This window comes from Eurypyga helias, unplaced genomic scaffold, assembly GCF_000690775.1.
Source record: "Eurypyga helias isolate BGI_N326 unplaced genomic scaffold, ASM69077v1 scaffold839, whole genome shotgun sequence".
Lineage (NCBI taxonomy): Eukaryota > Metazoa > Chordata > Aves > Eurypygiformes > Eurypygidae > Eurypyga > Eurypyga helias.
The window spans coordinates 56,151-69,353 of record NW_010271200.1 but is presented as its reverse complement, the minus strand read 5'-3'; the positions used below and the strand labels follow the sequence as shown (position 1 = coordinate 69,353).

Here is a 13,203-nt window from a genome sequence, read left to right as displayed (position 1 = left end):
AGAGCATAAGGACACAAGTGGTCAGGAATTACAGATGGCCACAAATGATAATTTTGTAATGGTTTGAGAACGATTAAGGAAGACTGACCAGAGGGCAGGGCAGAGACCCTGAAGGAGAAAGCTGAAAAGGGCTGGTACAAAACAGCCAGCGGGCACCAGGGAAGGAGACCATCACCAGTGAAAGCTGCTGACAGCACCCCGACATGTCACCAGTTGATTCTGGGTTGAACCGCTTCCTGCGGCTGTGGTGTCAACCGAACAGCAGCAGGCTCCGCCCAGCACTCTCTTTCCTAAACAGAGGGTGAGGAAGGGAGGGGAAGGGTGGGGGGAAATATATAAAAAAAACCCCAAACCCAAAACCAACACTTTACCTTAAAAAGCATTATGGGATTAGAGAGCTGCTCCAGGGAGCAAACAAAATCTTGAACTACTCCTCCTCTGTCCAACTTATTCTTGATCCTTCAAAAGAGAAAAAACTGCATCACAACGTAACAGGAACTGCCATCACCACCCAGCCTGCAGATAAGCGATGATCCAGACCGTCTCCTATATTCAAGAATCCTGTAGAAGAATCTAGGGGTGGGTAGGTAGGTAGGACTCCCTCAGAATTTTCCCTTGGGCTGCATGACTGTTACTGTATTAACTGTCCTCACCATGCGGCTCCCAATTTTTTTAAGTGTCCCACAATGAAAACAGGAGCTTGGCAGAGGAGTGGAAAGCATGCTTGCAACAGAAATGAGCATTAACCACACTATACATCCTGTCACAACAGTTATTCAAGGGTGACGCAGTCTGTGAGGCACATGACTTTCTCTCTTATTTTAAGGAAAAAAAAAAATCAGCAAATGTATCACAGGTTTGATAAAAAGGCAAAAAAAGACAACTAAAATTGTGTTAGTGGTTCTACAGCCGTGTGTGATGAAAGCTGACTTTTGCCAGAGGGTTAACTCAGGTTTTATTACATGGCAAAACCGGCAAGGGAGGCTTTTGTAGAGGAAGGCACATGCTGCACACTGAATAAGCAGAGAACACACCAAGAGCTGTCATTCCCCAAGCTAACCTGCATCCATTTCACTGGCCCTCTCTGAAGTCTGGCAAGAGCATCTATTGTATTTAAACATATCTGCTTTGTCTTGGTATTAGAAAGACTGTAAATGTCTAAGCAAGCTTCATCTTCATCCCTGATGGGTACTGACTCTCACTGCTGTCAAGTCTACTACACTAAGAGCCAAACCAAGCACCAGACTTCCCTTCTACCTCAGCAGAGCAGGAGAAGAAGAAGAAACTTGGAGTACCACAGAATGATGAGGAGAAAGGGGTCACCTCTCTGTGGTCCTTCTGTTTTATCTTGGAAAAAATCTAACTTCCCACAGCCTTGGGAGTATATGTACTTCAGAAAATACTCAGGCCACCAACCTGAGTATGTCTGATGCTAAGACAGCTTATGTATCGGTTTTCCCTGTGTCTCTGAACGAAAACACAGTGCACATGGGACTACCCTCTGCTTCTCATGCTACCTAAACAAAAGCATTTCTCTAGGAAAAATAAATAAATCTCTCCACTCAAATTCACCTTTCTACAAACTCCTTGTTCTTACAACCAGTTGCAGTATCTTTAAAACAGTAACTTTCACTGCTGATCATGAAAGGGTAGATGATTGCCTGGGGATAGGTATCTGCTATCTCTTCCACGGTATGTTGCACGGCTACTGCTTCATCCTTGTCAAGTAGTGCCATCATCTGGCTGATCCATCCAATGAACTGCCAACAGGGAACCGAAGAGAGCTGCGAAAACACAGACACTGCCTTCAACTTTGGTCCTTCTCGAAAATACCAACCATACCACCCAAACAAAACTGCTCTGTGGCCCAGCATGACAGACACGTGGAAAGGAAACAGAGAATGTCAACTGGGTTGCACAAAACATCCCCCAGTGAAGCAGAGATTTCATTATTACTATTATTATTACCACCACTGCTGCTGCTTAATAGGTTTTCCATTATAAAAATTTGCAGTTTGTTGATCAAGATAAGGCTTTATACACAGATTTGTGGCTTTTCTGTTTGGAAGCAATATAATAATTTTTGATCATCACATACAAACAACTCAAAAATCTGAAGGGATAGTTCAAACACCACTGGGCTGAAGTCTTGATCTGAGTAAAAAAAATCCAGAAAGGGGAACACTGGAACTCCTACCCAGTTTTGCTCTTCCTTCCACTTTAAACAGGTTTGGGTTTGCTGTCAAATATTCATTTCAGTAAACTGCCCTCTCCCCATATACTCCATGCTCACTTCCTTCCAAAAACTGTACCACTTTTGAAAGGAGTACTTCAATGTATTTTCTTGTGATAGCCAGAGCCCAGACTCTAACTCCTTTCCTCCTGTCTCATCCCTTCCTACCTTTCTAATAGAGTTTAAGATAAGACTGCCAGTGTTTATCTCATAGAAAGACAGAGGAGAAGACAAAGAACTGCCTCGTGAACTTCTTTTCTGGGTGAGATTTGTCCACTGGACCAGACGTCAGGTTCTGTTTGAACCATCAGAGTTTCACTCTGGCCATATCTTGTGCACCTCAGCCCTTTTTGCTACTTTCATTTTCTTGGGATAACTAAGCCGTGTTTCTGCCTCTCTCTTGTTCTTCCTCCAGCAAGGTCTGGTGCTCTGAGGGCAGCAGCACAACGACACGGGCTTGAAAAGGCGAGCAGGACAGGACAGGAACAGGCATGAGTCACACCGGAGCTCTCAGCTTATCTGTCCCAGGACAGCAGGGAAGGCAGCGTGGCTCACGGAATCTTGCTGTGGAATGGCAATGGAGGGACAGTGGGAAATCAAAGGAAGAAGAAGCTGTAATAACCTCTGAAGTGAAGCAGGACAGGGAGAGGTGGGAGACATAGGAAATGGGTCTGGAAAAGCTGCTAGCTTTCTGCATACAGGAAACAGCCTCCAGAATTAAGATATGCTCCTCACCCTACTACTAACCACCTTTATCAGCCTCCTTAGGTTGTTCTGAAGGGAAAAACAAAATCCCCACAACACTGTTTTTCTCCAGCAGCTATCAAACTAAAATTTGGAATCAGAATAATGATAAAAAGGTAAACGTTTAAGAAAAAAGTTTCTGTCCATATGAATTAGACTCAGCAAGCTAGAGAAAAGACAAGGAACAATGATGGGATAAAATTTATCTGATTTACCCAAAGCAAAACTTACCAGTCTAACCTCTCTATCCATCCAACCTCCACCCCCACCTTTTAAATTCAATTTATAGCAACATTTGCTGCCAGGAAGATGGAAGTAACTAACCTCTCGTGTCACTAGACCCAATGTCTCCGCTGGATATCTTTCAATTATTTGCAGCAGTCTAGGAAATCTCAGCCTGGCTTCTCTGGAGTTCAGTTTTAAAGCCTTTATCATTTTCTCCACCACAATAGCTGGGAATAGCTGCAGATCTGCAGTGTTAATTTCTGCCAAGAGACATTAAAGAAGAATTATCAGAAACACCATCACTTGTTCCATGTCTTTGATCATTTGGAACATTCATCTTTACAATTCAGGGTGGGTTTTTTTCCAGAGTATTTTGTATTTTTACTTTGTTCTCCTTCCCATCTGTTTGAACAGCAACACGCATACTTGGGGACTGTAAGGATTAGCTTTATCAGGAAGCTGCATCACTGCTGGTATCTTGCCTGCTTTAAATACAGCACTGCTGTGGTCTGGGAAGGAACAAGGGAAACATCTGCTGGATATATTTCTCACAAGTGAGAGAGAGACTACAAGTGATTCACTAGTACCTAAGCTAGCAGTAATAGTGTGGGGGGGGAAAGGAATATAAATGCTGTTGAACTGGACTGTTGCACTTAAATTCAAGCTGTGTTGCTCAGGGTGATCCCCCGGGTGTCTCAAAAGCTCACGTATCACAGATAAATCCACCTCGTGTGTTTAGGAGAAACCCTGACTAACCAAGCAAGCCTTCTTCCTCCCTACGCAGATGCTGGTCACAGAAACCGACCAGAGTCATGTACGCATCGATAACTCCCATCACATCTACGTGGTCCATGGAGTGGGACTGCACCTCCTCTTCGGACTTCCTTGCAGCACTGCTGAAAGACTGAAAAGCCTTCTTGTTCAGGCTTGCCAGTATCTGAAATTCAACCGTAAAAGGAAAAAAGACATGTTAGCAAGTAGCACTCAACAATTCTTTCTGAAACTGAAGCTTGCTTTCAAGTCTTGAGCAGATAAAACTTTATATTAAATGTTTTGAGCAGCTGATACAAAGGAAAAAAACTGGGACTTCATTTCTAGAACTAATTTCCAGAATTTTAATTTCTAAACTTTTGCATGGAAAAATACAAACCCACTTCTAGCTTAAATTAGTCTTTGGACACGTTATGTGGAATTTTTATAACTGCAAGGAGGTTAAATGTTACTAGAGTTTTTGCAAACAGTTAACAGAAAATATAATGAAAATGCTATTTTTTTCCTATTAAGACATATCTGCAACATCTGCATAACGGCTATACTTAGATTTTTTGTTAAAAAGAGCACGCATCAAACTATTTCAAATCTGATGTTTCTTTCCCTGTTACAAACACAGTCATACTGATCACACATTTCCACTGCAGCCCATGCAATGAAGGACTTGACAAGATCCTTTACAACTTAATGTTTATAAATCAAGCACATATGTTCTCATATTGCCAACATATTTACCAACCTCAGACACTGTAGCTATTGTACAACATACAAAATCGCTGCAGAGCACAAAGGAACACATTAAAAATGCCGTAATTGAAATGAAATAGTTTGCATTTCAGGTAGGTAGAGGGAAACTACCAGGGTCAGAGTACTGCTTAATATTAAGCTAAAATCAGGGTAAGCTCCTTAATCTTACACAGAAATCTGGTATCCCAATCTGACCCATCTGACACAGAAGAGCTTTTATTCTTGTTTTTTACATTTCCTTAAGAAGAATGCTCTTAATAATTAGCTAAGAAATGAAGCTTAAGCTTTTGCTCAAGATTCTAAACCCCTGAAAAGTTTGCAAACTTTTTTGCAGGAATCTCTTCTTTACCTACCTTTCTTTAACCACCATAAAAACACAAATTAAGAACAATTTTTTTGCTGTTTCATGTTGGTGTGATTCCTATCTAAGGGTCTTGACGGTGGCTTTAGGAGTTAACAGAAATAAGTCAGCAGTGGTACTCCAAGTCCTTACTCAATCAACTTGACAGACAAGAAGTCAGTGCCACAGCATCTGACAGTACACTCGATTTCAGATGCAGCACAGTCTGCCACTGTATTCTTCAAATGCGCAACTCCCCAAAAGGGGCAAAGATGACCTTCATATGCTCTGTCTTAATAACCCCTCCCCTCTCTATCACTAAAGTTATTTAGATAAAATAAGCGTATCAGTATCATCACGAAGATCTCTCTATGAAATAAGGTAGTCTGACAGGATGAAGCAGCACAAAAGTGCCCAGCTGAAGTAAAGCCATCCTTTGTGGCCCACGTTCCCAAGCCTTGCGTTGTCACTGCGCATGCAGGTGCTACAACCGTCTTTCCCCTCTGCACAAAATGCGTCAACAGAGAAACACGAGAACGCTCTCCCGGTTAAAAAGGGTACAGTGGTGCAGAACTCCAGCAGAGCCAAACCCAGACAAAACAGCAACCACAGTGCTGCTTTTGTTTTTTCTTTCTTCCCCTAGCTGGTGTTCCTGGACAAATCTCTCCTAATAGCAGATGGGTTTCACATCCTCTGTATCTATCCATATCCATCCCGACCTACTGAAGCAGTGATTGCAATACTGAAATATCTAAAAGCTTTTCCTTTCTCATTTACCTTTTCCGGACTCTCAAGACTTTCTCCTGAGAGTAGTGATATTTTTCCAGCCTTTTCTTTCTCGATTTGCTCAAGGCACCTTGGATCCTGGCTAAGGGCATTGGCGATGATGTGGTATGTAGTACCCAGAAGAAGATTCTGGTTTCGGAAGGCCGTTATGTTCTTGCTAAGATAGTCAGACTTGGTATCTTCTGTGGGAATTCAAAAAACAAAAGTTGGTAATTTGACAGCAAAGCAGCTTTGTACCAAAAACAGCGTGAAGAAAAGAAAAGGCTGTTACCAAGCAGGGAGATGGTTTTTAACACCGAGAGCACTCGTTCAGGACAGCTCTGGTTCTGGCTGCAACTATGCATAAAGCGACAACAGGCATAATTCCACGTCACCAGCCAGTCTTCCCTTGTTTTGGCTTCTTTGGATAGGTCCTTCAGAAGCTTCTTGGCAACTGAGAAGCTGTTCTGTATTCAGATTAAGATAGAATTTTCAGACAATATATCTGATGAGGAAATAAAACCTTTTTGCAACCAAATTAAGGGGTGAGAAGATTTAGGTAACACATGTAAAGCTATAGTAATATGAAGAGAGGTCCACTGCTTGTCAGGTTTTGAAAACAAAATGAGATTTTTTTGTTCACATTTCTCCATTAGCGTAGATGAGGAGAGATTTGACAAACTGAGGAAATGAAAAATAGTTCTATCTACCTGACTAATCAGGCATTAACTGTTCTGTAGTACAAACACACATGGGTACGTAACCTTGTTTACAATAACTTTAAGCAAATCACTGATGTTTGTGTTTTGACAAAAGGTTTCATATAAGTAACACTAAAGGAAAACTTATTTTTCATTTACTCCTCTAAGAGTGTATAATCAACACAGCACTATTGTTATATTTTGTTATTACAGTGCTTAAAATAAAACTCTTGTCAGTGACTGCAGGTTTCTGCAGTATCTCAGAAGACCTCGACTTCAGTATTACTCGTCTTGTCTCAAGCTTGAAACACCAAAGGCCCAAAGTAGGCTCTGATGCAGTCATTTTAACAGCCAGATCCAACCCCAAATTTCTAAGCCACTTACCTTTAGTTCCTTCTATAAGTACTACATATTTCTTCTAACAGCATTAATGAAAACAGTAAAAAAAACACCTCATAAAATGTTTCATCACTGCTCATTGAAGTAAGTTACACTGATTCAATCTGAATTCGATTTGTGTTCTTGTACAGCAGAGTTATTTGTAAATGAGAAAGCATCATGTTTGGTTGTAAGCATCCCTTCCCTTAAGGACTAGAACATTTCAGATACTTTATTTATCTGCTCTTTAGAGTGTCAGAAACCATCTGTGGATCAAAAGGGCCTTTGATCAGCTGTAGTTTCTGCATGTTTTCTCACAAAATTGGAAGCTATCAGACAGTACAGTCACCTGTTTCCTGGCACTTTCTATCATCTTCATTTTCATGTTAAATTTGCAGCTTTTAATCATTGAGTAAATGTCTTCACTCTGTTGATCAACTTCCATTTGGTCACCAGCACTGTATTCTTCATCCACCTCCATACTATCATCGGCCTGATCACAGAGAAGTTTCTCCTGCAGTTTGTCAAGAAAGAAACACCTGCACAACGACAACAGGAGTACAAATCACTCCGGTATGCACCCAAGGGAATGAACATTCCTAAGTGTTGATCTGCCTATCTGCCTGACAGTAAGCAAAACTAAAAAAAAAAAAAAAAAAAAAAAAAAGGGCAATCACCTTTAGCAAGGGCTAAACATCATCCTCAGAGTCTGGAAAGTCATGATCGGGGACAGAAAAACCCTGAAAGCATTCTAGGATTTCTAGGATCTCGAACTGACAAGATTAAGCATTAGAAAACGTCCATAATAGAGTGGGATTTTTTGTTAGTTTGTTCTTCTAAAATCACAGCTACAACCTCTAAGTTCAACAAGCTGTAACCTGCATTCCAATCTGACAGGGGTCTCATTTATAGAGTGTAAGTGCCACGCTCTATTTCATGTCAACCTGCAATTCAAATGTTTACCACACCAACACATGTAAACATTGAAATTCGTGTTGCAGAGAAGACCAGTGACCCTCCTCAACTTCTGAAAGGGAATTGCCATGAATCCATGCTAAATCCTTCTCATTCTACATCTAGTTCTATCTAATTTAACAGCATCTCTCATTATGCAGACTGTTATTCAATGCAGAGGATAGCACTGCAGTCGGGAGTGAGGGTTGGCACATCCTTTGTCACTAATTAAAGGTTTTCTGAAGGCACATAAAAGCATTTAGGACACTGACAACCCTTCAACTCATAATTGTTTTGAGACTTTGTAAAGGAGTAAGCCACAACATGTATTTTGCCTAGTATTTAGCTTCTGTAGCCATGCTTTCATGACACCCAGGAGACAATTAATTACAGGACACAGAGGGTATCAGCAGAGCTGTTGAAGAAGCTGTCCCCCAGGACAGGGAATCCAGATTTGCACTGGAAGAATGGATTGGGATGAAGACAGATACCACAGGGAGGACAGAAAACTTTCAAATTTGAAAAAGCATCCCAGCTTCTTCAGAGCTAATTGAATGGAGTCTCTGGAGAGCCTTTGCTCTTTCTAGAAACAGTCTAGCACAGAAGTCTCTAATTACAGCACTGGTCATTAACTTTCCGATAAACATGTGAAGTACTGATAAGTGACATGGCTGGGCTTATTTTATACACTCCCTAACTTCTACAGCCTGAAAAGTAGGTAAGTAATTCTATTCATAACAGACTGGAATTTTGGGTGGTGTTCATTGAGCTAAATACAGCTAATATACTCAATTACAAGTGGATGTGTTTAAGGGCTGAAGTGGGCTAGCTTGCACAGGGCATATAGTCACAGATGTAAGAAAATGCCTAAACTAACAGTTATGAAAATACTGTTTATTCCCTGGCCATTTCTCAACCTCATTTTGCTTCTCACGACAAGTTGATCACACAAAACCCAGTTACATGGACAAAGCTATTATAACAGTTAATTAAAAAAAAAAAAAAAAATCATACACTGGATCAACACCCCCCCATATGAAAACAAGCAGCACTAGAAAAAGCACCTCTCAGAACTCAACAGGCAGGCAGAGCTAAAGCTAACCCAAGAATGTAATTTTACCGATTTGTAATGATATCATCCCAGATGTTCATAGGATCCACTTTAGCATCTGGATATCTGCTTGTCCAAATTCTGAGAAGTCTCTTAAGGGAAGCCTGTGAAGCTAAGTTACCTAGAAATCAATTAAGAATACTTTAAATGCATCTAAATCCAAAGAACGTGGAAAAGGCCTAAGCCAAACACAATTTAACATTCAAACCAGAAATCTGCAATTAACCATCGTACTTGCATTTCTGAGCTTGCATTAGATATGCTACTCGGTGATCACATTGCTTTTGTTTATCTCCTGAAGTACAGGAGAACCAATAAGGACATCAGTGTCAACTGTCACTGTGAATCACCACTGGATAGGTACCTTTCTGTACAGGAATATGCTGGAATATTGTAGAACTATTAACTAAATTTAATGTATAATTTGGTTTATGTGCATAGATTTGTATTTCATGTCTACCTCAGCAACTATAAATTATATACCAAATCCATCTTTTATTTCTGCTAACCACTGTTTGCTACTCAAAAGTGACCCCAACAAAAATCTTAGTTTAAAACTATCACACACACTTGTAAAAGAGACACTTAACTCTTATCACAATAGCTAGGCTAACAACACTTTGCAATAGAACACAGAATTATCTTCAAGTCTATCTTACACAACTGCACTAGTTCTTACTGTCAAGAAGACAGTAAGAAGTAATTCCAGACCTATGCCCCTTCAAACAGGAGTTCAAGCCCTCCAAGTGTGGAAACAGAAATTCAAAGTTCAGGAAACCACGATTATTTAACACAATGAAAGGAAAATTGCTTAAGAAAAAAAATATTTACTTCTCTTGGTCATAAAATTGATGAAATCCTGTATTTCTGTCAAAGCTTGTATGGACTGCAGTTTGGTCATTCGACTTTGATGTAACAAAGTATCAATACTGGAATAGCTCTGACAAGAAAGGGAGAGAATGGAAGATTTCATATACACAATTTACAACTTGGTTCTATTCAGTGCCCTACAAACTATACACCTGATGCTGCTCTACAACCCAACCTTTCACAAGTAATTTAATGCCCTGCAATCCAAGAGCAACTCTGCTTTGGACAAGCGTAGAGGCATATTCTAGCTGCAATTCCTATCCTAGGTTTTAGGACAGTCCAGCAGTCTCATCAAACCCGGTAACAGATGGAACTTGTAACCTGTCAGGGTAATACTCTCTTTTCAAGTTTGTTCTGGGGGACAGGAGGCTTCTGAAAAGGTGAATGAGAGAAAACTGCTATTAATCTGCACAATTACTCTGAAAAAATTCTAATAGACGAGATCTGCAAAATAAATTAAAATGGGAGGATGCACTCCACTGGCTGGCTCACCTCTCATGACTGTAAGCAGTGAATTCAAAGGAAGTTTTATCGTGTGACTGGAAAGCACCTGGATTGCACTGCATTTGGACAAGTGTTTCTCTCAAGACTATAATCTAGCAGCAGTATCAGCAACAACAGTTCCACTGTTCCATGAATTTATACAGAAAAATCCTATCAGAGATAGCAGAGATTGTTACCTGCATGAAGATCTGCATGCCGTTGCTGATGTAATATCTGGCTCTGTCAAAATCATCTTGCAGGATGTAAAGGAGACTAAGCTCTTGGCTGTAATGCATTTCTATAATGGCTTTCTTCTGTTCCGTCTTCATCGCCTCATCAATAAAAGTTAGCAAAGTCTGGTCATTCTCCCCGCTGAGCAGTAACTTCAACTTACTGCGTATTATATAGGGCAGGTATGTCTCCTGCAAGGTGAACATACAGTCTTTTTTTCAAGGAATGGAACAGTAGATGATCATTTTTTTGTTACTGGTGGCAGATCAAATAAACATAAAAATATTCTGAATGGTTTTCTTAAATGTTTTCCCTTTAGACAAATTCCCAATTTGTCTAACAAATCACAGCAGCCTTTTCTGACAGACTGAAAAAGTTGTTTGCAAATTGTACCAGTTTCAAAACCAGTGGTTTGGTAACTCTTTAAAACACGAAACAAATAAGAGTGATAAAAGCAACAAAACTATTGCGAAAAGATGATGATAAAGCTGGTCCTATACGATCAGCCATAGACTCAAGGTAAAAATTGTACATCATAAAACCAGCAGAATTACTTCAGTTACTTTATATATCAAACTCACTGCTAATTTCCATAATAAAAGTAACCCAAATAATGCAACGGATTTCCAGCCAGAATCACATTACTGTGGGACATCCCTGCAGAGATTAAAAACACAGCAGTATCAATGAAGTGATTTCCAAGAACCTGAAAAAATGGATCATTCCACGTTTTGCTTAGGTCTGGAGGTCTTCCACTATCGATATTAACGGTAGCCCAGTACTCCAGAGACTTCCACTCTGTGAGGTGGTCATAGCACTCCAGAGATGCAAGTTCCCAGAAGTCCTTCTCCGCTTCTGTTGGCTCTCCATCTTGCCAGTCTTCTTTAGAGAGTGCCTAGGGAATAAGTTTGAGGGGGAGGAAGGTTCTCAGCTGGAATCTGACACTAGTTTCAATTCTAAGTCGCCAGGAACTTAACAATAATTCATTGACTCGTAAAAATATCCATCCATTTACCAGAACGTGACAGCAATATTAAATGCAGAAAATTCAAGCTTGTCAGTATTTATTTCTAAATTCCTTCCAGGTAGCTATCTTTAGTAAACCTGCATTTTTAAAGAGCAAAGACTTTAATTTAAAAGTTAAAGAGGTCGTTCATTTTTACTCACTACCACTCAGATTTTCTTTGGCACAATCACATGCAGTTTGCTCTCTTGGGGCAGTAGTGTGCCCACGGTGTTTTAACTGTCTGCCTAGGTGACTGCACATGTGAATCCTTAAAGTTTAGTAAAAACTGTCATGCTTACTGCCCTGTTGTGACTGCTCACCTGTTCCTATGTCTTTACAGACTGAACCATCAATCAAAGACAGACAAAAGGACATTTTATACAATATATTGCTTGTCAAAATGTTTGATTTTGGCTGGTTAGTTTTAAGTCACGAGAGATTTATGAAACAAAAAAATCTTGTCATCATTTTACCTCATCATAATATTTAGCTGCTTCAGCATAATCATTCCTTGCTTCTGCCAACAATGCTTTTTGTGTAATTTCCTTAGTCCCAATCTTACCACTGAAAATGCCACGAAGGACATCATAGTCCCCAAGCGATCGGTAAAGCCTAGTAAAATTGAAAAGGGAAAGCTTTTAATTAGTTGAGCAGAGGTATATCAGTACAAATATAAGCTATTAAAAAGAAAAAAAATCAATAAGCAGTAATATCACTGGCTTGTAAGAGTAAAAAAACCCACGTGATACTTCTTACGTAAGATAATAGATATATATTAAATTAGATGAGCTTCATCTTGTAGGGTAATACCTGACTTGTGGAAACTCCTGCAGCTGAAAAGCTATGAACAAGATGTTTTTCAGCAGTGTGATAGCATCACCAGGATGCATAGCTGTTAAATCTAACTGCTGTAACTGAAAGACAGTAATTAACTGTCAAGAAATTAAAAGCATATCTAATTGAAATGTCCTGTTGAGAAATAGCTCTGCTGGTAGGGGAAAGAAAAAAAAAAAAAAAAATCCCTTAAGCCATAAACGCAGAGTTCTTCACAAGGCAAACCTAAATGGGAGTAAATTGTCTCAAACAAGGATTTACTTTGCAAGTTCAATCCATCTGATCACATCTGGGGGAAGCTCCGTCCTCCCACGCATCCGCTTGGATGGGGGCTCCTCCGCAGGGGACAGAGACATCAGGGCATGCTCCAGAAGGAGGATGCCCACTGGCTGCTGTAAACTTGCAAGACAGCTCGTGCTCACATTAACTGAATCCAAGTCTAGTAGCTCTCTGTGCCGGTAACTCATTTCCTATAAAACAAAACAACAGGTCTCTGCTTAGTCTAAAACTATACGGATAGTTACCTTTTACAGATCACCTGTTTGGTGCCCTCCTCTTACAGCGTAAGCTTTGGGAATAAGCCATTAAATCTCCATAAGTTCCCAACTCTGGGAAAACTGGGATCTTTTCCTTCTGTACTGTTGCTCTTTGGACCGAGAACAGCAGAGAATAACCCTCTACTCGGTCTGTCTCCAGGGCACAGGACATGTCTCTCGACAGAAACGCAGGGGAAGCGAGGGCGAGGTGGATGGAAACATTCACAGCCTCAATCGTTCCTTCTGTTGTTGGCAGCACGGTGCCTGCTGTGTT

At 40.4% G+C, this 13,203-nt stretch overlaps 1 protein-coding gene across 1 annotated transcript in view; it reads right to left on the bottom strand.

Moving 5' to 3' along the window:
• Positions 1 to 13,203, bottom strand: part of PRKDC (protein kinase, DNA-activated, catalytic polypeptide) — a gene marked incomplete at its 5' end in the record, with an annotated part of 80,034 nt that overhangs the window by 11,965 nt on the left and 54,866 nt on the right. The window contains 13 exons of the mRNA XM_010158701.1: positions 372 to 459; positions 1,573 to 1,784; positions 3,302 to 3,462; positions 3,959 to 4,139; positions 5,838 to 6,028; positions 6,118 to 6,292; positions 7,254 to 7,443; positions 8,979 to 9,090; positions 9,801 to 9,909; positions 10,520 to 10,744; positions 11,260 to 11,448; positions 12,033 to 12,171; positions 12,655 to 12,863. Coding sequence (XP_010157003.1) covers positions 372 to 459; positions 1,573 to 1,784; positions 3,302 to 3,462; positions 3,959 to 4,139; positions 5,838 to 6,028; positions 6,118 to 6,292; positions 7,254 to 7,443; positions 8,979 to 9,090; positions 9,801 to 9,909; positions 10,520 to 10,744; positions 11,260 to 11,448; positions 12,033 to 12,171; positions 12,655 to 12,863 — 2,181 coding nt within the window. The remainder of the gene's footprint in view (positions 1 to 371; positions 460 to 1,572; positions 1,785 to 3,301; positions 3,463 to 3,958; positions 4,140 to 5,837; positions 6,029 to 6,117; positions 6,293 to 7,253; positions 7,444 to 8,978; positions 9,091 to 9,800; positions 9,910 to 10,519; positions 10,745 to 11,259; positions 11,449 to 12,032; positions 12,172 to 12,654; positions 12,864 to 13,203) is intronic.